This window comes from Xenopus tropicalis, chromosome 9 (genome assembly GCF_000004195.4).
Source record: "Xenopus tropicalis strain Nigerian chromosome 9, UCB_Xtro_10.0, whole genome shotgun sequence".
Lineage (NCBI taxonomy): Eukaryota > Metazoa > Chordata > Amphibia > Anura > Pipidae > Xenopus > Xenopus tropicalis.
This window is the reverse complement of record NC_030685.2, coordinates 18917134-18938519: the sequence shown is the minus strand read 5'-3', so window position 1 is coordinate 18938519 and position 21386 is coordinate 18917134. Positions and strand designations below refer to the sequence as shown.

The window sequence follows — 21386 nt, the reverse complement described above, 5'->3', positions numbered from 1 at the left end:
CCAGAATGAGATCAATGCCTGCCAGGACCTGTTGAAAATTCAGGGCCACCTCTAATAAATACATGTTTCAGGGCAGCGCTGATTGTGTCTGAATTTAACTGCAAGCATCTAGACATGTCCCTGAATTTTCAAATGATCTGGGCCCCCTACTTATCGATTACAGCACTGAGGCAAAGTGTCACAGTGTTATTTGTTACCACATAGACTCTTAAAGAACCAGTAGCAGATAAAATAAAAATGATATCATATACATTTAATAATATTGTAAATTAACAATAAAGAAAAACGGGAGCATCACAGAGCAGTTGGTTTTGGCTGCCGGAGTCAGTGTCTCCCATTTAAACGTTGGGAAGGAGCAAATAAGCGATGGCAATAATCCTGGAGTCCATGGCGATGCTGTTCTCTCAAACTGGTCCTTCACCGAATGAAAGGTAAGTCCTTGGGGAAACCATCTGTAATACTGTGCTGCTATTACCCCGTGCACTGATTCACCGGCTGATCCTCTTCTCACTTGCAGCTTAACCTGTAATCATCCCAGAAAGATCTGTTACTTCACAGCAAGAACCAACAGGAGAAAGGAAAGCCCTTCCTAGCCAGCCGCCTTCCCATGAAGGGGGGGGGGGGTATATATTAGACACTTCCTAATGATTTTTATCAATCACCTGGGACCCCGGGTCCTGTTTGCACTGAAAAATACAGTGGCCCGGGTAATAGGCTATGAGCACCACGTCTTCTCTAAGTTCCGGTATGAGTGCCTGTGTGCAAGAGTGAAAAGTCGCTCTTTTGCGTCTAAGTTCTGCTCTTCACTCTATTACACATGCATGCTTAGGGGTGTATTTATTAACAATGAAGACAAATATCATCGGTAATGTTGCCCATAGCAACCAATCAAATCTTTGCTTTTTTTGGGCAATATCATCAGTGAGGTTTGTCACCAGTGTTAAAAAATGCTCACCTTGGACTGTAACTTAGGGAAAATCCTTAAGAAGAAGAAGATGGGGAGATGGTGCTGCGAGCGTTATACCCCGAGCCTTATACCCCGAGCCAGTGCAGTTTGCAGCTAACGGGCTGGGGCCTAAAATTTTGCACCCCACCCCCAGTGATATACCTTTCTTCTTTAAAGTTCTACAGTTTTATACTATGGATTTGTGCCCTTGTGTGTGTCCTTTTATGTCACAGACCAAATAGTACCTGCTGTAGATCAACTTCTTTTTTCTTCTCTCGGTTCCTAGGAGCGATTCCTTGTGTAATGACCACATTTGGCCGCCGCCACTCCATCTCACACCTGAAAAACAGAAATTTAATAATTACAATAAAACCCACTTAAACCTGTTATTTAAAAGCCATGTACAGGGTCCCAAAAGGAATTGGGTTTTCATTAACAAGACAATTATTATACCTGCAAGTAGGAGGATGAAAACTCTTGTGAGACCTTGGGGAGGTTACAGATGGAAACCATCCTCAATATTCTCTCCTTCAGATCTTCCATGTTGGGTAACTGCAACCTGCTCAGGAAGAATAAATACAATGTAAGGTGGAGCCAAACTGGGAATAGTTGGAATGAGATGAAACTGTTGGTTCCTCACCTTCGTACTTGATCTTCTCAACTGTTACACAGGCGATTATGTTTGTATTGAGAAGAATTTTCTGCGTTTCCTTCAGAACGTACGTGAGCCATCTGATATTCATTTCATACGACTGGGATTGCTTATACGGATATGGACTGGCCCTCCGCCCACCCCGTCCATTCCGACCTTTGCCCCTTCAGACTGTGTGTTGTTCAGTCAGGGGAATAATCAAAGCCCACGAATGCCTCTTGCTGCGCTGGTGTTATTCTCCGCGCTGATGTATTTAATGCTCGACCTTGGCATTTGGGATTCATGAAGCTCTCCAGATGGCCTTGCATGTCTGGCACAAATGGAGGCATGATTGTCCTTTCCAGAAATTTCTGCCAGTCTATATCCTGAAAGATAGTTGATAAAATACACTAAGTATCCCAAATACTTGTGAATTAGTGAAACTAATTACCAAGGTGTACTAAAAATGACATGAAAATTAGAAATGGCATTAAAATAGATATTGAGAATTCACCCATAATCAATGCAATATAAACTCACTCTAAAGAAGACGTGTCTCTTTACGGCTTGGGCATCAGCCTCATCAGAGCCGAGCCGACACACAGGATCTTTCTTCAAGAGCTACAAAAGAAAGAGGGAATCTCTGTTATATTCACAGAACCACTAGGCCCACAAGCACAACCAGGCAGGGAAATTTATTTAAGCCTCTGTGTTTCATGGTTGTGTCTGATATTCTGAAACTAAATGACTAATGCTTGTTTTATAATCTGCCAACTGCTGTAAGAACCTAATGTTTATCAACTTTTATCTAAAGATAATGGCGCTTCCTCTCCCTTATGAATGGCAATAGGTGAGGGGACCAGGAAGCTGTGCCCAATTTATTCTAGTAGTGTCTCTAACCTGGCCTGTGATTCATTTTGTTGGGAAGAAATAGGAATTGAGCAGCTTCTCATCTGAAATGAGTCTTCCATACAGGGGGCAAGCAATTTGCAGTCCCACTCCCCCACTAAAGTGGGTGCTCACTGCTCCTGGTACTCAGATACTGTCCCTTTGGTACAGCACTGGCACTGGGGAAACTCTACTATACAGATATGTAGGGAAGGCCTAAAACTGTAACTTATAAAAGGAGAGACAGATATAAAAACAAGCAAAGAACTTCACAGCGTGTTTGGTCTTGGGATAATAGGTCACAGAATAATTGGAAAATACAGATGTCCTGGTGGTAACTTACATTCATCATAAAGTCATTGGCATCCTTTGACAATTCATCCGTATATTCCGGCTCATCATACAGGATGCTTTGCGTTATGGCGCCATCATTTTCATCATCGAATGGGAACTGAAATAGCGAACAAGTGATTCTTTAGTACATTTAGCAATGTGGTAGTATCTGCAACAATCTGAGATGTTAGGGATAAAGAAGCCATCACGGGGCACATCAGTGTCTGATATCTCTTATATAGGATCATTGGAAGCCACAGATACTCAGTAATATTTGGGCTCACATCAATTTGTGTTTATTCAACCTTTTATATCTTTTCTAAAAATATCAGATTTACAGTAAGTGCTGCCCATTGGTGCCTCTTTGGTATTGTAGGGTAAGAGGGGAATATTGTACAGATAATAATCTGGGGTTTGGTCTCAACAGCCTTCTGCTGCTCTTCAGAAACAGATCTTACAGATACATAAACTGATCGTTGGGGAAATTCAAGGATAGGGAAAATAAATAGGGGTATTTAGGTCAGTGTGAATTCTATAACAACCAGGGACACATATTAAACCTGTTATTTAGGTTGATCCAATATGAACGTGCACTCTGACATGGGACCATTTGGTTCTGCTGCAAACTCAGTGGGTTTTAATCTGCTTAAATTTTTCACTGCAAACCTTTTTTATTTAAAAGGCATGTACAGGGTCCCAGAAGGAATTGGGTTTTCATTAACAAGACAATTATTGTACCTGCAAGTAGGAGGATGAAAACTACTTGTGAGACCTTGGGGAGGTTACAGACGGAAACCATCCTCAATATTCTCTCCTTCAGATCTTCCATGTTGGGTAACTGCAACCTGCTCCTGAAGACAAAATACAATGTAAGGTGGAGCCAAACTGGGAATAGTTGGGATGAGATGAAACTGTTGGTTCCTCACCTTCGTACTTGATCTTCTCAACTGTTACACAGGCGATTATGTTTGTATTGAGAAGAGTTTTCTGCGTCTTCTTCAGAACGTACGTGAGCCATCTGATATTCATTTCATACGACTGGGATTGCTTATACGGATATGGACTGGCCCTCCGCCCACCCCGTCCATTCCGACCTTTGCCCCTTCAGACTGTGTGTTGTTCAGTCAGGGGAATAATCAAAGCCCACGAATGCCTCTTGCTGCGCTGGTGTTATTCTCCGCGCTGATGTATTTAATGCTCGACCTTGGCATTTGGGATTCATGAAGCTCTCCAGATGGCCTTGCATGTCTGGCACAAATGGAGGCACGATTGTCCTTTCCAGAAATTTCTGCCAGTCTATATCCTGAAAGATAGTTGATAAAATACACTAAGTATCCCAAATACTTGTGAATTATTGAAACTAATTATCAAGGTGTACTAAAAATGACATGAAAATTAGCAATGGCATTAAAATAGATATTGAGAATTCACCCATAATCAATGCAATATAAACTCACTCTAAAGAAGACGTGTCTCTTTACGGCTTGGGCATCAGCCTCACCAGAGCCGAGCCGACACACAGGATCTTTCTTCAAGAGCTACAAAAGAAAGAGGGAATCTCTGTTATATTCACAGAACCACTAGGCCCACAAGCACAACCAGGAGGGAAATTTATTTAAGCCTCTGTGTTTCATGGTTGTGTCTGATATTCTGAACTAAATGACTAATGCTTGTTTTATAATCTGCCAACTACTGTAAGAACCTAATGTTTATCAACTTTTATCTAAAGATAATGGTGCTTCCTCTCCCTTATGAATGGCAATAGGTGAGGGGACCAGGAAGCTGTGCCCAATCTATTCTAGTAGTGTCTCTAACCTGGCCTGTGATTCATTTTGTTGGGAAGAAATAAGAATTGAGCAGCTTCTCATCTGAAATGAGTCTTCCATACAGGGGGCAAGCAATTTGCAGTCCCACTCCCCCACTAAAGTGGGTGCTCACTGCTCCTGGTACTCAGATACTGTCCCTTTGGTACAGCACTGGCACTGGGGAAACTCTACTATACAGATATGTAGGGAAGGCCTAAAACTGTAACTTATAAAAGGAGAGACAGATATAAAAACAAGCAAAGAACTGCACCACATGTTTGGTCTTGGGATAATAGGTCACAGAATAATTGGAAAATACAGATGTCCTGGTGGTAACTTACATTCATCATAAAGTCATTGGCATCCTTTGACAATTCATCAGTATATTCCGGCTCATCATACAGGATGCTTTGCGTTACGGCGCCATCATTTTCATCATCGAATGGGAACTGAAATAGCGAACAAGTGATTCTTTAGTACATTTAGCAATGTGGTAGTATCTGCAACAATCTGAGATGTAAGGGATATAGAAGCCATCACGGGGCACATCAGTGTCTGATATCTCTTATATAGGATCATTGGAATCCACAGATACTCAGTAATGTTTGGGCTCACATCAATTTGTGTTTATTCAACCTTTTATATCTTTTCTAAAAATATCAGAGTTACAGTAAGTGCTGCCCATTGGTGCCTTTTTGGTATTGTAGGGTAAGAGGGGAATATTGTACAGATAATAATCTGGGGTTTGGTCTCAACAGTCTTCTGCTGCTCTTCAGAAACAGATCTTGCAGATACATAAACTGATCGTTGGGGAAATTCAAGGATAGGGAAACTAAATAGGGGTATTTAGGTCAGTGTGAATTCTATAACAACCAGGGACACATATTAAACCTGTTATTTAGGTTGATCCAATATGAATGTGCACTCTGACATGGGACCATTTGGTTCTGCTGCAAACTCAGTGGGTTTTAATCTGCTTAAATTTTTCACTGCAAACCTTTTTTATTTAAAAGCCATGTACAGGGTCCCAGAAGGAATTGGGTTTTCATTAACAAGACAATTATTGTACCTGCAAGTAGGAGGATGAAAACTACTTGTGAGACCTTGGGGAGGTTACAGACGGAAACCATCCTCAATATTCTCTCCTTCAGATCTTCCATGTTGGGTAACTGCAACCTGCTCCTGAAGACAAAATACAATGTAAGGTGGAGCCAAACTGGGAATAGTTGGGATGAGATGAAACTGTTGGTTCCTCACCTTCGTACTTGATCTTCTCAACTGTTACACAGGCGATTATGTTTGTATTGAGAAGAGTTTTCTGCGTCTTCTTCAGAACGTACGTGAGCCATCTGATATTCATTTCATACGACTGGGATTGCTTATACGGATATGGACTGGCCCTCCGCCCACCCCGTCCATTCCGACCTTTGCCCCTTCAGACTGTGTGTTGTTCAGTCAGGGGAATAATCAAAGCCCACGAATGCCTCTTGCTGCGCTGGTGTTATTCTCCGCGCTGATGTATTTAATGCTCGACCTTGGCATTTGGGATTCATGAAGCTCTCCAGATGGCCTTGTATGTCTGGCACAAATGGAGGCACAATTGTCCTTTCCAGAAATTTCTGCCAGTCTATATCCTGAAAGATAGTTGATAAAATACATTAAGTATCCCAAATACTTGTGAATTATTGAAACTAATTATCAAGGTGTACTAAAAAGAACATGAAAATTAGCAATGGCATTAAAATAGATATTGAGAATTCATAATCAATGCAATATAAACTCACTCTAAAGAAGACGTGTCTCTTTACGGCTTGGGCATCAGCCTCACCAGAGCCGAGCCGACACACAGGATCTTTCTTCAAGAGCTACAAAAGAAAGAGGGAATCTCTGTTATATTCACAGAACCACTAGGCCCACAAGCACAACCAGGAGGGAAATTTATTTAAGCCTCTGTGTTTCATGGTTGTGTCTGATATTCTGAAACTAAATGACTAATGCTTGTTTTATAATCTGCCAACTGCTGTAAGAACCTAATGTTTATCAACTTTTATCTAAAGATAATGGTGCTTCCTCTCCCATTTTGTTGGGAAGAAATAAGAATTGAGCAGCTTCTCATCTGAAATGAGTCTTCCATACAGGGGGCAAGCAATTTGCAGTCCCACTCCCCCACTAAAGTGAGTGCTCACTGCTCCTGGTACTCAGATACTGTCCCTTTGGTACAGCACTGGCACTGGGGAAACTCTACTATACAGATATATAGGGAAGGCCTAAAACTGTAACTTATAAAAGGAGAGACAGATATAAAAACAAGCAAAGAACTGCACCACATGTTTGGTCTTGGGATAATAGGTCACAGAATAATTGGAAAATACAGATGTCCTGGTGGTAACTTACATTCATCATAAAGTCATTGGCATCCTTTGACAATTCATCCGTATATTCCGGCTCATCATACAGGATGCTTTGCGTTACGGCGCCATCATTTTCATCATCGAATGGGAACTGAAATAGCGAACAAGTGATTCTTTAGTTCCTTGGGGAAATTCAAGGAAAGGGAAACTAAATAGGGGTATTTAAGGCAGTGTTAATTCTATAACAACCAGGGAGATGCTCCTTATATAACTGAACAATGTTAGTTATGGAATTTCCCTTGCAAATGACAATAATTGAAAACTTGAGGGTAATATTCTAGGCATTGTGCTTACCTTATACATGAGTAGAACATAAATCACTACTCCAAGGGCCCACCAATCAACAGCCATGCCATATGGCTCATCATCAGCAGCAAAGAATTCTGGGGCCATGTAGACGGTTGTACCGCACCGGCTGTATGTGCGATTTCCGTATCCAAATCCTTAAAGGCAAGAAACACTGTAAGTAAAAGTGAAGATCTGTGTCCCTGTCTATATTTCTTCCACAACTAAAGACTACACCATTGTCTGTAAAAAATGATCTGTAGTCTGTACAGGATAACTGTACTGTACAATGGAGAATAATAATACTGCACTTCACCTATGGAAAGACATGAATTAAAATACCAATTGAACTATAAAAGGAAACTTACTGTCTTTGCTGAGGCCAAAATCTACGATTTTCAAGTAGCCTTTCTGGTCCACCAGTAAATTATCGAGCTTCAGATCTCTGAAAGAAAAGAAAAAAATCAGTAAATTGGATCAGTTTTGTAATTATAAAATAAAGAATAAGGAAATGTAGATGTTATTCACACTGTACTGTTAGGGGAAGGGGATATCAAATGGTTAAGCAGCTCACCTGTGAATCACTCCATTCTGGTGTAAAGCCTCCAGGCCCAGCACTACACATGCAGCATAAAACCTGCACAGAGAGAATATATAAAATTCAGTGTTTTTGTATTAAGGGAACAGGAATGTTTTTCTGGAATGTTCCAGATAATAGCTATAGGTGAGTGTAAATGTTCAGTGTGGCATGACTCTGCTAGTGAGAAGCCCAGGCTCACAGCTCCCACATGTCTGTGAGTTAAAGCACAATATGATATAGCCTACAGTAATCACCCTTTTGTGAACTACCCTAAACATCTGATCCTACTTACTTGGCCTCTGGTTCTTCACATACTCCTTGGTTTTTGAGCAGGGAACACAGATCCCCTCCAGGAAGGCATTCCATTGCAAAAAAGATATGGCTTTTAGATTGGAATGTGCCATAGAGATCAACCAAGAAGGGATGGTTGGCACGGGAAACTGTCTGGAGGATTCTTCTCTCCTTGAAGATACTGGGAAGAAAAAGCATCAAATTTTCACTGGCAATGACAGATTGAGATTACAAAGTCACTGGTAATAGTCATTTTCAACTTTAACCAACCTTTCAATATCATCCCGTTCTAGTATTCTCTTTTTCTTCATGGCCTTCATAGCACAGACTTCTTTGGTCTCCTTGTGCTCCGCCAGGAACACCTGAAACAAGACAGTGAGTTGGTTCCTCTGCATGTGATACTAGTGCCCTCACCCTAATTAGGGAATGAGTTACTCACCTTTCCAAAGAAGCCTTCGCCCAACACCTTTCCCAGGGTGTAACTCTCCAAGGATAGGGGAGATCTGGGCTCAACTCTAAAGATCATACAACGAGATTGGTTAGTTCACATTTAGAAACAAAATCACCAGACATAATAGGCCTAATAGAGAGTATCTTGGGTTACTACTAGACTGTCAGCTCTTCTACAATGAATAATTATCCCAGGATATTTGTCTAGTCTGCGATTATAGCCCTGTTTCAGACAAAAAGAACAAGTCTCAAAACCATACCTATCAGGTGGTGTTTCTGTGCCTTGAATTCTCCATTCAGATGTAGGAATAACTGGCTCATTTCCACCTTGCTCCTGATATGGGATCATCTGCCCGTTGCCATGGGATAAATCAATGTCACTTTCAGGAGTCTCAGTATTTTCCGGACAATCTGCAATGATGAAACAATATGGTGGTAAATAACTGTATATGATATTTGTTATATGGCAAACAGAAAAAACATGACAATGAGAATAGGAGAAATAGATGTGGTGTAATATAATACAAATAGGGCTACAGGAGTATCAAGAATGTAAGTAGTAAATGGGTGAGCAGCTCTCACTATGGGCGTAAGAGGTGCCTCTAGTCTCCTTATCATCTCACTTACCCAACAACGGTGGCTGTGCCGGGGGGTCGGACACATTTGCTGTAACAAAAATTTCCACCGGAGACTCAGTTATATCACTGATCTCTGGGATGTCCACTAAGAAAAAATCAGGTTCTGTTGAATTCTGTAGAGAAAAGAGTTACACAAACAGTAGAATATTAATAATCACTGAATAAGTATATAAACCCTTCCCAATATACATGAAACGTGTTCAGTGGCTTTTGGGAGTAGTTTCTGCTTGTTCCTTTCGCACTGCTGGTTCTGACTCTTGTTTTGTGACATGATAAGGAATTCTTATACTGTACATGGAAATATTATTATTATTAACATTTATTTATAAAGCGCCAACATATTCCGCAGTGCTGTACAATAAGTAGAGAGAAGAGGACATTTCAGCAGCCTTACCTTGATAAAAGGTTGATAAGATTTGCTTTTGAAGCAACCCATTACTATTTCTCCTGTAATATAAAGAATAGAATAGGTTAATTCTGTGATGACAACAAATAAACTGCAGAATTTAATAAAATGACCCGTTGATAATGTCCCTCTAAACCCAAATCTCTCATGTGCTGCTGTATTTGTTAGGCTGGGGGCCAAAGGGGATTGGTTAGCAGGGGCCCCGGGATACTCTATAATTATCACTCCCTGCAGGATACCTAAAGTGTCTCAGTGTGTCATTTTCAGATGTAGGTAGGTATGTAGGTACATGGCTGTATTATTTATTGTGCCCGGAAATGTTTAGAAAGCAACAGGAAATGTTCAAGGGGGAATGTAAGACAAGTCACAACATTTGCATCAGGTCTAGTAACCAATCAGTAGGGAGCATTTACTGTTCATCTGTTGGAAAGCAAACCTATGACTTTATCACATTAACCGCTATACATTTTATATTACATTACCCCCTAAATAAATAAATAAATAAATATATATATATATATATATATATATATATATTCTTTGGTCACATGACTTATAGGATGTGGTCACATGACCCAGAAGCCAGCTATATAGTGTGTAAGCCAGCATCACAGGTGCTGTTGCCCAGGTCTTTGCTTTTGTTTTATAACTTGCAGGTGACCATTCAATCCCAATTGCTGGTAGGTTGCTATGGGCATCATCACCAGTGATGTTTGTTTCCAATGTAAATAAATAACTAAATGTATGAATCTGCACAGGCTGCAAACCCCAACATGGCCGCCAACTGCCACCGGCTGCTCTTCCTTGACTCTTTACCTGCAGTGTCTTTGAGAGAGGCACCTCTGTGTCTAAACTAAGCTTAATATACAAGAATATATTCTGCATAGGTATGTATGTATATCTTTATTTATAAAGTGCTACTTATGTACGCAGTGTTGTACAGTAGGATACATTAATACAAACAGGGGGTTATTAAGATAATAGATAAATGCAAAGTATTACAATAAAGACAAATAAATAAAAGATACAGTTGCAATAAGTTAAGAGTCAAAAACACAAGAGGATGGAGGTCCCTGCCCCGTAGAGCTTACAATCTATATGGGAGGGTAACTTACAGACACAAATAGGCAAATGCTGTAGGTCACAGTGGGTGACACTACAATATAAGTGTTAGTTTCCAGATCAGGTGCTGGGTGAGTGCTCCAAAAGGGAGTCTTTAAGTTTAGTTTTAAAAACACATTTATAGCATTAACTTGTAACAAGCAGAGTCGGTGTCTGTACAGACACTCACAGCCCAATGATACAGTAACACAATATTCTGTTTATTCCTGGTCTTTCCTTTCTGTGCTAAATTGAAGCCTTAGAGACACAATATCCAGGGTCAAAGAGGCAATTAATCAAAGTAAATTGTCCAACAAGCGCCCAAAGGAGTCCATAAAAGTGACCAGTGGTGTTTTTTTACTATGTCTTGGGGTGAATTGTGCGGTAAATTGACTCTTAATGAGCTAATCCCTCCCAATCAATTAAATGTAAATCAAATCAAATGTTTGTTTTGAATATTTAGCTGGAATATTGTACTTACAGAGAGAGCAAGTAACAGGTAGACCTCTAAGCTCTGCAGCTGAAAATCAGCAACTGTCTCTCATCTCTGAGCATCAACTGTCACTCATCTCTAAGCATCAACTGTCACTCATCTCTGAGCATCAACTGTCACTCATCTCTGAGCATCAACTGTCACTCATCTCTGAGCAGCAGCCTTGTGGTATCACAATGTAATGCCAGACCTTTGCAAACTTTGTGATTTTTATTATAGACCTGCAGTGTGACCATCATTAACCAGCAGGGAAATGGGTGGGCTAGGCACGGGTGCCAGTATCTATAGATCTTTACACGCTAGTGAACTGCTGCAAATATACAAAACTTTAGTCTTTAATATACTGAACCCTGGGACTGCCAGCACCTCATTTATAATTCATTTTAATATGTAATAAAATGATTCCAATACTGAGCGAGAAAAATGTGATCATTTCTATGGATTCCATCAGTATAACTATCTATTCAAATACACTCATTTCCCACCTGTCTATAAGCAATGAATGATAAAAAGCTGCCTCTTTAATATATTGGAGGACTGCAGTGTGCTAGCTGCACCTAGAGGCTGCACTGCCCCCGGTGCCCAACCACTGACATGACATCTGTACATTTATGGCTGCCCCCGTGGCACAAAACTCCAATTTCCCACTATTCCTTTCTTTTGTAACTAAAAGTTCACTGCCCCAAAAAATTGATTGGTGACTGATGACAGAAAAGCTCATATCTGAACAGAGAGGTTGGGGTGGGGCGTAGGGTTGCCACCTTTTATTTACTATTATACCGACCTTTGGGTCGGGGGAGCAGGTGGGGGTGTCACATGGGAGAGGATGAAGTATGTGGGGAAATAGGCAGGGCATAGGCACGTCTGGCCGTATAAGGGGTAATCCGTCAAAGGAGAGGGTCAGGGAAGGAATGGATTGGTAGGGTAATTGCCAGTAAATTGTTAATTGCAGTACTGGTATTGGCTGGGCCGGTCAAATACCAGCTGGGCGGTAGCCTTATTGGAGCTAAGGACATGGCCAGGATGCAATTAGGTGTGGTTAAGGATTTGCCAAGCTTCTCTGGGGTTGGCCAATAACCAAACACATTTGTCCAACAGGATCATTAGCGGGTTTATTTTGCCTGACCAAATTGGTGCCATCACAGCAGAGACTGAGTGGCCAGATCAGTTGGTGAAAGGGTCCAAACATGCACATAAGGCCATATATAGGGTGTTCTTTGATCATAGTAGATCCCCAACCCACTCTCTGCCAAACCCAAACTCTGTTTGGCCTATGGCGCCCTGACAGACCAATCACACAAGAGCGTACATGGGAAAGCAGTTTATTGTGCACATAGCAGTTTACATGGTATGTCATTTATTTTATTCCTTAACTGTATATCATAGATACCTGTGCCTTATATAATTACATGTTTATAGTACAAAAATATGTCATCTCCAAAGCAGTAGGCAGCATCCTGGCCACGTGCAGCCACAAAGCTCTATTGGATCAGTCTCTTCCTTATTCTATAAGCTCCGTCCTACAGAGTAAATGTACATCTATTCCCATGGATCCTGCTGGGATTGGTCAGTGGAAAACATGGCATCTTCGTTAAGCTGCTCCAGGTCATTTATTGGTCCATCCCAGTGGTTATGTGGCTGAAGAACCCAAGCGGCCTCAGTGCGTAATGCCGACCCATAGTCCCATACAAGCCACTGGGCTATATCAGAGAGTCCATTCCTTCATATACCTCTTTATTTACACAACTTAATAATAAATCCGGCTGAGAAGAACCCACATCCGCAGAAACATTGTCCCATTTAATAACCCGGGCTTCATTCCCCTATAACAATATGACTACCAGTTGCCCTATAACAGAAAGCCTGGGATCCTGGAACATCTAGTTATACAAATGTTGCAAGTTAGACATCCCTGATTTAAAGGGTAAGTAAAACCCAGAATAAACATGGGCTATTTTAAAAGGGGCCTACTGTAGCGCTTCCCATATCCAGCAGTGTGTACTCTGTAAGTGGCATACAGTTTGCTGACTGTGGGGAATAGTACACAAGCCCTGGGCCTTGTGAATAATAGCACTAAGCTAAGAAATCTATATCGCTGCTTGCAGCACATCTACCTCCTTTATCCTTTAGTACATGAGCCACATGCAGCTAGGGTTGAACCTCACCCCTTTAATACTGCCCACATATTAAATCCAATCCTGCATGGCTAATTAGCAATCCATTTAGATGCATGCTGCAGACTGAACTGATTTATGTGCAGCCATGCATCTAAATGAATTGCTAACCAGCCATGTAGGATGCAGATTCCATATGTGGCCGATATTAAAGGGGTGAGGGGGCAGCCCTACGTGCAGCCCATAACGATCCCCTGGCTCCTATGCACAACTCCTCGGAGTCACCGACATCTCAACAGCTTATCTAATTGCAGTCCCGGCGCTAGTGGAATGTGCCCCATCTACTTAATACTAACCCAGCAGCACCGGCTCTGCCTTATATACACCCACCCTCAGGATTAGTGCTTCTGAATTCCTAAATTCTCACTCATTTACACACATTTACAGAGCGTTAGAGGTTATGAGCAGTAGAAATGTGTGGGTGATGCTCTTGGCACTTGGTGGGTTCATCCCCTCCCTAGGTGTAAATGAACCTGTATAGAGAAATAGCGTCAATCTATGCTAGCCTATGCATTCTCCTGTAGAAAATACAACCCTGCTGGTAACTGTACAGGGAGCCCTTTATTGACAGGTTTGGAATCTGCAGCCTCAGGAAAATGTCACTTTTTTTTCTACAGAAAATGGTTTCTGAGATATAGTCCCGACTCCAGGAACTGCCATTTCTATTATAGTTAGTGGCCATTAGTGCAAGGATGACACAATGGAATTATTATCTCATGAAAATGTGCGGTTATTATGCAAGCATTTTTTTTTTCAAAAGTTACTTTTCTGCTATTTGTCATGATAATTACCCCTCACCCTGTATCTTAGGGTAAGCATAAAATGTAATATTGTACCTCAGTATAAGCGAGAGGGTCCTGTTCCTGATGGTTATAGCAAAAGTATTGCAAAACAGAGCTCCTCTCCTTAACCCTTTCTTATGGGCTGTAGGGTAGGGTTAATAATATTCTGCTATACAGTACCATAATATCAGTTTGCTGCACTTTATCCCTTACCATTGCCATCATTCCGTGCCCCAGTGGAGCTTACAATCTAATTCCCCTAACACGGGCACATACACACATGCACTGGGGGCTCATCTGGTGATGGACATTGCCTGGAATGGGTGAGAAAGGAAACAAAGACCCCGGAAGAGACTCGGGTCGCCATGGAAGACTGGATGCCTAGGTAGTTCCCCCCCCCCCCCGCTACGGGCAGTTCAGAACAAGTCTGGACTGGAAAACAAAATAGGCCCGTGTGTTTCAAGTACACAGAACATCCCCCCTCCAGCCCAATAAATAGTGAGTGTCTATGGGATCTTACAGCAGCCCCTCTGGCATTTGCCAGACCCACAGATTGTCAGTCCGGGCCTAATTCAGAATCACTAGAACTGAGAATATTTTAATTCCTCTACTTAGGGATGTGCTACCATCTCTGCTGGGAGGTTGTTCTAAAATATTACTTCTATATACTATTGTAGTAAATGCTGCACCTTTGACTTTTTTTAGGGAATTATGGAGTGAGATAAACTGGCTACTAGTGGGGTTTGGGCAGCAGGTCTGCCTCCCTGTGTCTCCCCGGTGCTCTGAATGTCTCAACAAGGATATCTGTCCAGGTGCAAAGAAGAAAAAGCCAAGATAAAGCTGCAGTATGGAGTCGGAGTGCTTGGTTTGACTAATGGAAAGTGACTGAACCTGCAGTGTGCTGGGTACTCTTGAGCATAGCCTTCCTATGGAAGAGATCACCAACTGTACATAAAAAATGGCCGCAGTAATAGGCCGGCCAAAATTACTTTTGAGGACAAAAAAACCACATGTTGCACTGTATCTGTTGAAAACCACATTCCAATACAATCTGCTGGGGAAGGAAGCAGTATCCCTGCACCCAATCCTACAGTGTCCCTGCCCATCAGTATTACGTTCTGCAATCGCTATGAGAGTTTTTTACATGCAACTCCCTGTAACTTGTACTTTGACACCTAAACTGGGTGTTTTTTTGTATTTTCCCCTGCAACAACTCCCTGCATCCCTGCCATTGTTTTATTGAAACAGGTAAATATTTAGGGGCATATTTATTAAGATCTAAACCAGGGGAATCCCCAGTGGACTCCCAACAGTTCTAATATCGTCATAGGTCTTATCCCCTTCCTACATTAGGGAATTGGTGTATATCCCAAAGACTGCTGGCTTTTTATAAGTGTGTCATTTTGTCAGATTTTTGTCAGATTTAGTCAAATGAGTTTTTCAGCACTGCTCTCTAACACCCAATCTGTTTGGTAAGTCCGCACAAACAGGACAAGCATCGCATTGATTTTAGCACAATGCATAAATATAGAGAATTTAGTAAATTATTTTTATATCAGAACATCGTACGTGTGTCTTCCATATTTCTATTGCCTTAATATAGGGCACCCGTATGCAGATACAGGTATGGGATCCCTTATCCAGAAACCTAATATCCAGAAAGCTCCAAATTACACATATCCACATTCATTTATCTGTAGAGTGCCAACATTTTGTGTACCATGGATTTATATTGGACTGACACATTAATGCATCACGTTCTAGAGATTGTCCATTATTCACATCAGTCCCTGCTTATAGTCTAGGGCCCCTATCACATTTTGTACACACTAGGGTCATTTTCATTACAAGTCAATTAACCTGGCAGATATGTTTCCATATGTGTCCTGTTGGCTCCAACATAAAACCCTCTCTTAACCCTGCACTTCCTGTAGAGTGTGAGCTGGAACACTGGGTCTCTTCCCTTTGTATCAGTGTAAATGTATTGGTATCTCTTTGTATTAATTGGAACCTACCCTGTAAGGCAACACAAAGATCATAGTTTTCAAAAATAGCATGTTTTATTTTCATATATTTACATTGTTCTTCTAGTGTCATACATACAAGTTAGGTTTAGTAATTAGGCAAAAGTGGCATTTAGCCAGGTCCATCAGGATAGGGGCGGCCACCATAAACCATAACTTTTGAATGGCAGACCATCATTTTTATCCGGTGGCATGGCTCTTCAGCTCATCCTGTCATTTCTCCCCATTTCTGGATTGGGTTGCAGATGAGACGCCTGGTGGAGTTCGGCAGCAATGGCTTTTTCTTGGCCGAGGTTCCTCAGAGAGCTCAGTAGGGAGTTAAATGAGATTTCCTTTCCCTACAGCCATTCCATCTCATACCTGTAAAATAAAGAGAAATAATTAGATATAAATGGTCATTAAGGGGAACTACTGTGAAAATGTAATATCAGCTTCAACTCATTGTAATAAGAAACTGTATAATCAGTAAAATCAAACTCAAATTCCTCTTCTCTATCCCCCTCTCAGCAATCTGTCTCTTTCCATGCAGGAGTCAGAGTCAGAGTTTGATGGGCATTTAGCTCTAATACATCATGGTACATGCTCCCTTTGCCCAGACAATGTATTAGAGCAAACACAAAGTTTTCCTATAGAGCGGCAGATTGCAGAGAAAGAGAGAGTGAAGAGTAACTTGGTAATTTCCATAAATAAAGCTTATATTAAATTTCCATTTTCACAGTAGTTCCCCTTTAATTATAACCCAGGTTGATCTAATAGAAAATGTATTTTGAAAAACTTGAAATATTTGAGAGCAGCTCCTTCTTGTCCTGGGTTCCTAGGAGAGCGCAGGGGAGAACTCGATGAGATTTCCTTTGACCGCAGTCGCTCCATCTCACTCCTGGAAAACAGAAACACAGCAGCAATTTCATCTAAACGCCCATTAAACCTGAGATACAAGTTGGTCCAATATGAAAATACATTTTGACTTGAAATATTGGGTGTGAAATGAAAGAGTTGGTTCTTACCTTGGTACTAGACCTTTTTTGGCTGACGCAGATGGAGACATTTGTGTAGTAATCTGCAAGTTGTTGCTGTGGAAACATTTAAAACTTTTAAAATGGTGCAATCATTTGTTTTTATTTAACATGTACATAACATTTACTAATGGCTTTTAGTAACTTTAGGAACTTATTAAGGGTTTATCTGTAAGAACGTGGGCTCACCTGCAGGTACTGTTGTTCCACCATTAGGCTGTTCCTCCACAACTTGATGTCGGGGAATCTGATATCCATTTTGTACCAATGAGGCTTCTCATGTGTACCTGGGGCAGGCCCAGAGTGGCAATCTGTAGATTCTGGCAAATGCCACAAGGGGCTGTTCGGATCTCTGTACTTCAAATGCCAGGGCCTCTTTTGAAACTCAGTCCAGAACTCTGCTCTTCAGGGCTGACGTACAGATACTTTGGCGCCACCATTAGACTGTTCCTTCAGAAACGGATGACTTGGGGCATCTGATATTAACTTTAAGTCATTGAGGCTTCTGATTTTGTATATGGACTGGCCCACCACCCGCCCTTTCCAGCCATATATCTGCCCCTTGCAATTGCCTCTCACTCAGCTGAATAGTCAAATCCTTCAAATAGCTCTTGTGCCTCTGGTGATATCGCTTCAGCTGGTGGCATTAATCCCCAGGCTTGGCATTCAGATTGCCTGGTACTCTCTGTAAGCCCACTGACATCTGGTTTAAATGGAGGCATCTGTTCTCTTTCAAGAAATTCTTCCCAATCAATATCCTGTAAAATTGGTGATATTAAATAGCTACACACATGAAACATACAGATTACATACAAACACTGACAGATACAGGAGGTATAAAGGGCTGTGCTCATTAGAGATCCTACTGTATTCCTGATTTAATGCACAATAATTACAATATAAACTTACTTCAAAGAATTCATGGGCTTTAACCTCTTCAGCACCGGCCTCGCTGGATCCGAGGCGATCACATGGATTCTTCTCCAGTAACTACAATAAATGTAAAATCATTGTTAAATTGACAGAACCATCAGGCCCCATCCCAGTCCCACAGCCAAATCATCATCCACTTACTCTTAGTATTAGGCACTGAGCTTCCTCAGACAATTCCTCTGTCAGGGCAGGTTTGTCGTTCCTGATGCTCTCAAATAATTCCATGTCATCTTCTGCATCAAATGGGAACTGAAACATGAAATATTATGTCTTTATTAAACCAGTGTTCTAATTTAATATAATAAGTATTTTAGAATCTTATTTATCATAGTAATGGCTGCGATAGCTGATTTCTAGGCATTATGCTTACCTGGAACATGAGCATGACATATAACACAACCCCAAGGGCCCACCAGTCAACGGCCCTGCTGTATGCCATCTCATCAATGATCTCTGGGGCCATGTAGCAGTTTGTTCCGCACCGGGTCTTACTGCGATCTCCATATCTGAAACCTTAAAGACACAAAAACACAGTAAGACGATCTGTATCCCCTATCTGTGAGAGACTTCCCTCAGCTGCTTGCATACATACTGCACATACACAGATATATATATATATATATATATCAATCCAAATGGTGTCCGCACTCCAAGGCTCAATATTCTGCGGGGTGCTGCCAAAATTATGTCTGTATAGAAAATAATCATCTGTGGCCAGCACACCCTTCAATGTTTTATCAAAAAAATGTTTATTGTAGATATATTGTTAAAACCAACATTTCGGTCCTCATGATTATCCTTGAGAAAGGTCCTAATGAGGACCGAAACGTTGGTTTTAACAATATATCTACAATAAAAAAAATTTTGATAAGACATTGAAGGGTGTGCTGGCCACAGATGATTATTTTATATATATATATATATATATATATATATATATATATATAGCAACCATCACGAAGAGGAATCCGCACTCACAGGTCTTATGTGTAGTCAGAGAAGCTTTATTATGGAACAAACACTGACGTTTCGGCCGTTGCTACGGCCGAAACGTCAGTGTTTGTTCCATAATAAAGCTTCTTTGACTACACATAAGACCTGTGAGTGCGGATTCCTCTTCGTGATGGTTGCTATCTGATGGATTTTCTAGGACTGCACCCAGGCACGTCTACCAACTTATCGTGAGTGCGGACTTTTTTCCTTTCAATTTATATATGTATATATATATAGAAAATAATCATATATATATATAAAGAATCATCCAAATCAACCCCAACTATTCCCTTATATGCTTTGCAATTATAACAAACTTTACCATCTTTGCTCAGGCCAAAATCCACGATTTTCAGATAGCCATGTACATCCACCATTAGATTTTCCAGTTTCAGATCTCTGAATTTGAAAAAAATAGGAACATTGTTAAATAGTAGACACCATAGTGAGGGAAGACAGATATATTAGATAAATCACACCATTTTTAAAATTTTATATTTAATTATATAATTTGTACAGTGCTATAAGAGCTGTAACACTTACCTATGAACAATATTGTTGCGGTGCAATTCCTCCAGGCCGAGGACTACACAGGCAGTGTAAAACCTACATAAAGCGGAAAATAATTCAATGAGTGATTTGATTCAGGACATATATGTGAGTGCTACTCTATGTGATTGTCAGTGTGCCAGGACTCTCTGCCAGTCAGACACCTCAGTATTTCATATGGATCAACCCTGAATCCTAATCCCATCCCACTTACATGGCTTTTGATTCCTCAAATGCTCCTTGATGCTCGAGCAGATGGCACAGATCACCTCCAGGGAGATATTCCATTACAAAAAAGAGGTGATTCTCACTCTGGAATGTGGTGTATAAGGAAACCAGGAATGGGTGCTCTGCGCTGGTAACCTTCTGAAGGATTCGCTTCTCCTTGAAAACACTGGGGGGAGAGAGAATAAATCTGTCACCACATGAACCCTGAACAGGGGAACTTGTACATAAAGAGACAATTTACCACTTTTTACACTTTGTTGAAAGTAGCAATTAACATCAATAATACTGACAATTCTTTGACATTTTGTTGTGCAAATAAGACACCAAAAGTCAATTTTATATGACTAAATCAAAAATATCAGTAGAAAACAGAGCGGGTAATGACCACTCTTTAACTGACCTCTTGATATCATTCTTGGCAATAATCCTCTCTTTCTTGAGGGTCTTTATGGCACACAGTTGTTTTGTGTCCTTGTACTCTGCCAGGAACACCTGGAATGAGACAGTAAGGTCAGTGCCTATGCTTTAGCAGGGTACTAACCCTTATTAGAGACACAGCAACTCACCTTTCCAAAGGTGCCTTCACCCAATACTTTTCCCAGATTGAAGTTTTCCAGAGATCTGGGCATGGCGCTGAAATGAAAAGAGTTACAAGCAGAGAGTTATAGTTATTTTATAATAATAATGGTAAAAAGAATTACAGCAGAATAATAATAATAATGAGAATATAGTCCAAACTAATACCTATCAGAGGCTTCTTCTGCGCCTAGTAGCTCGGTGACTGACTCTGAGCCACTGGAAGCTTCTTCACACTGTTAAAGAACAAAGGGAATTATATATCATAAAAAGACTGATATATATATGTGAAACATTTCTAAAGAATACATGGAATGTACTTACAGCTGAGGGGACACTAAAGGAGGTGGCAGTGAAGTTTGCCACCGTGTCCTCTTCTGGCTCAAATCCACCCTCTTCCTGTTCTAGGATCATTTGTCCAACAGTGTGAGACTTTCCAACATCAGGAGACTCAATCACGTCAGGAGAATCTATAACAATAAAACAACATGGCATCTTTAGCACTTTACCCTGTGATTGTTATTGTAACCAGGACACCCCCCAAATATATATATATATATACATATATAATCAGGAAATAATAGACTATAATATTCCCATAAATGAAAAAGAGTATTGAGCTATGAAAGATATTACTCAATAGATAAGAAAGATTAGTGAATGCTAAACCTGGTTGTTATATATAATGTCACCCCATTTCTTATTGTTTTACCAAAAAGATCAATAGTGAATGAGCCAGGACCTCATAGTATAAACATTACAGATGCATATTAGTCTCTTTATGATCACACTTACCCAATAATGGCACCGGGTGGTCGGGCATCTCTACAGTGGCAATGAACTCCACCGGAGGCTC

At 40.8% G+C, this 21386-nt stretch overlaps 1 protein-coding gene and 3 long non-coding RNA genes across 5 annotated transcripts; 2 read left to right on the top strand and 2 right to left on the bottom strand.

The window, feature by feature from the left end:
- Positions 1–253: 253 nt before the first annotated feature.
- On the bottom strand, positions 254–1970 carry LOC116407717. Its single transcript, XR_004220519.1, has 4 exons — positions 1587–1970; positions 1400–1505; positions 1192–1285; positions 254–523 (listed from the first exon to the last, which is right to left on the bottom strand). It is a non-coding gene; the product is annotated as an uncharacterized LOC116407717 (long non-coding RNA).
- An 8333-nt stretch (positions 1971–10303) lies between these two features.
- Positions 10304–11672, top strand: LOC116407503. The gene is made up of 2 exons (XR_004220368.1): positions 10304–10551; positions 11249–11672. It is a non-coding gene; the product is annotated as an uncharacterized LOC116407503 (long non-coding RNA).
- A 2839-nt stretch (positions 11673–14511) lies between these two features.
- LOC116407748 lies at positions 14512–15022 on the top strand. Its single transcript, XR_004220546.1, has 2 exons — positions 14512–14599; positions 14920–15022. It is a non-coding gene; the product is annotated as an uncharacterized LOC116407748 (long non-coding RNA).
- Positions 15023–17440: 2418 nt separating this feature from the next.
- On the bottom strand, positions 17441–20952 carry LOC100494592 (serine/threonine-protein kinase N2). Of its 2 annotated transcripts, XM_031893688.1 has the most exons (9): positions 20855–20952; positions 20699–20766; positions 20521–20587; positions 20355–20446; positions 19941–20120; positions 19500–19783; positions 18555–18697; positions 18161–18433; positions 17441–18009 (listed from the first exon to the last, which is right to left on the bottom strand). In XM_031893688.1, exons 1-6 carry the CDS (start codon positions 20942–20944, stop codon positions 19717–19719), a joined length of 564 nt encoding a protein of 187 aa, XP_031749548.1. In that variant the 5' UTR covers positions 20945–20952; the 3' UTR covers positions 17441–18009; positions 18161–18433; positions 18555–18697; positions 19500–19716. The 2 variants fall into 2 exon arrangements, with proteins under 2 accessions (XP_031749548.1, XP_031749547.1); XM_031893687.1 differs by having other exon boundaries at positions 17441–18433.
- Positions 20953–21386: the final 434 nt, after the last annotated feature.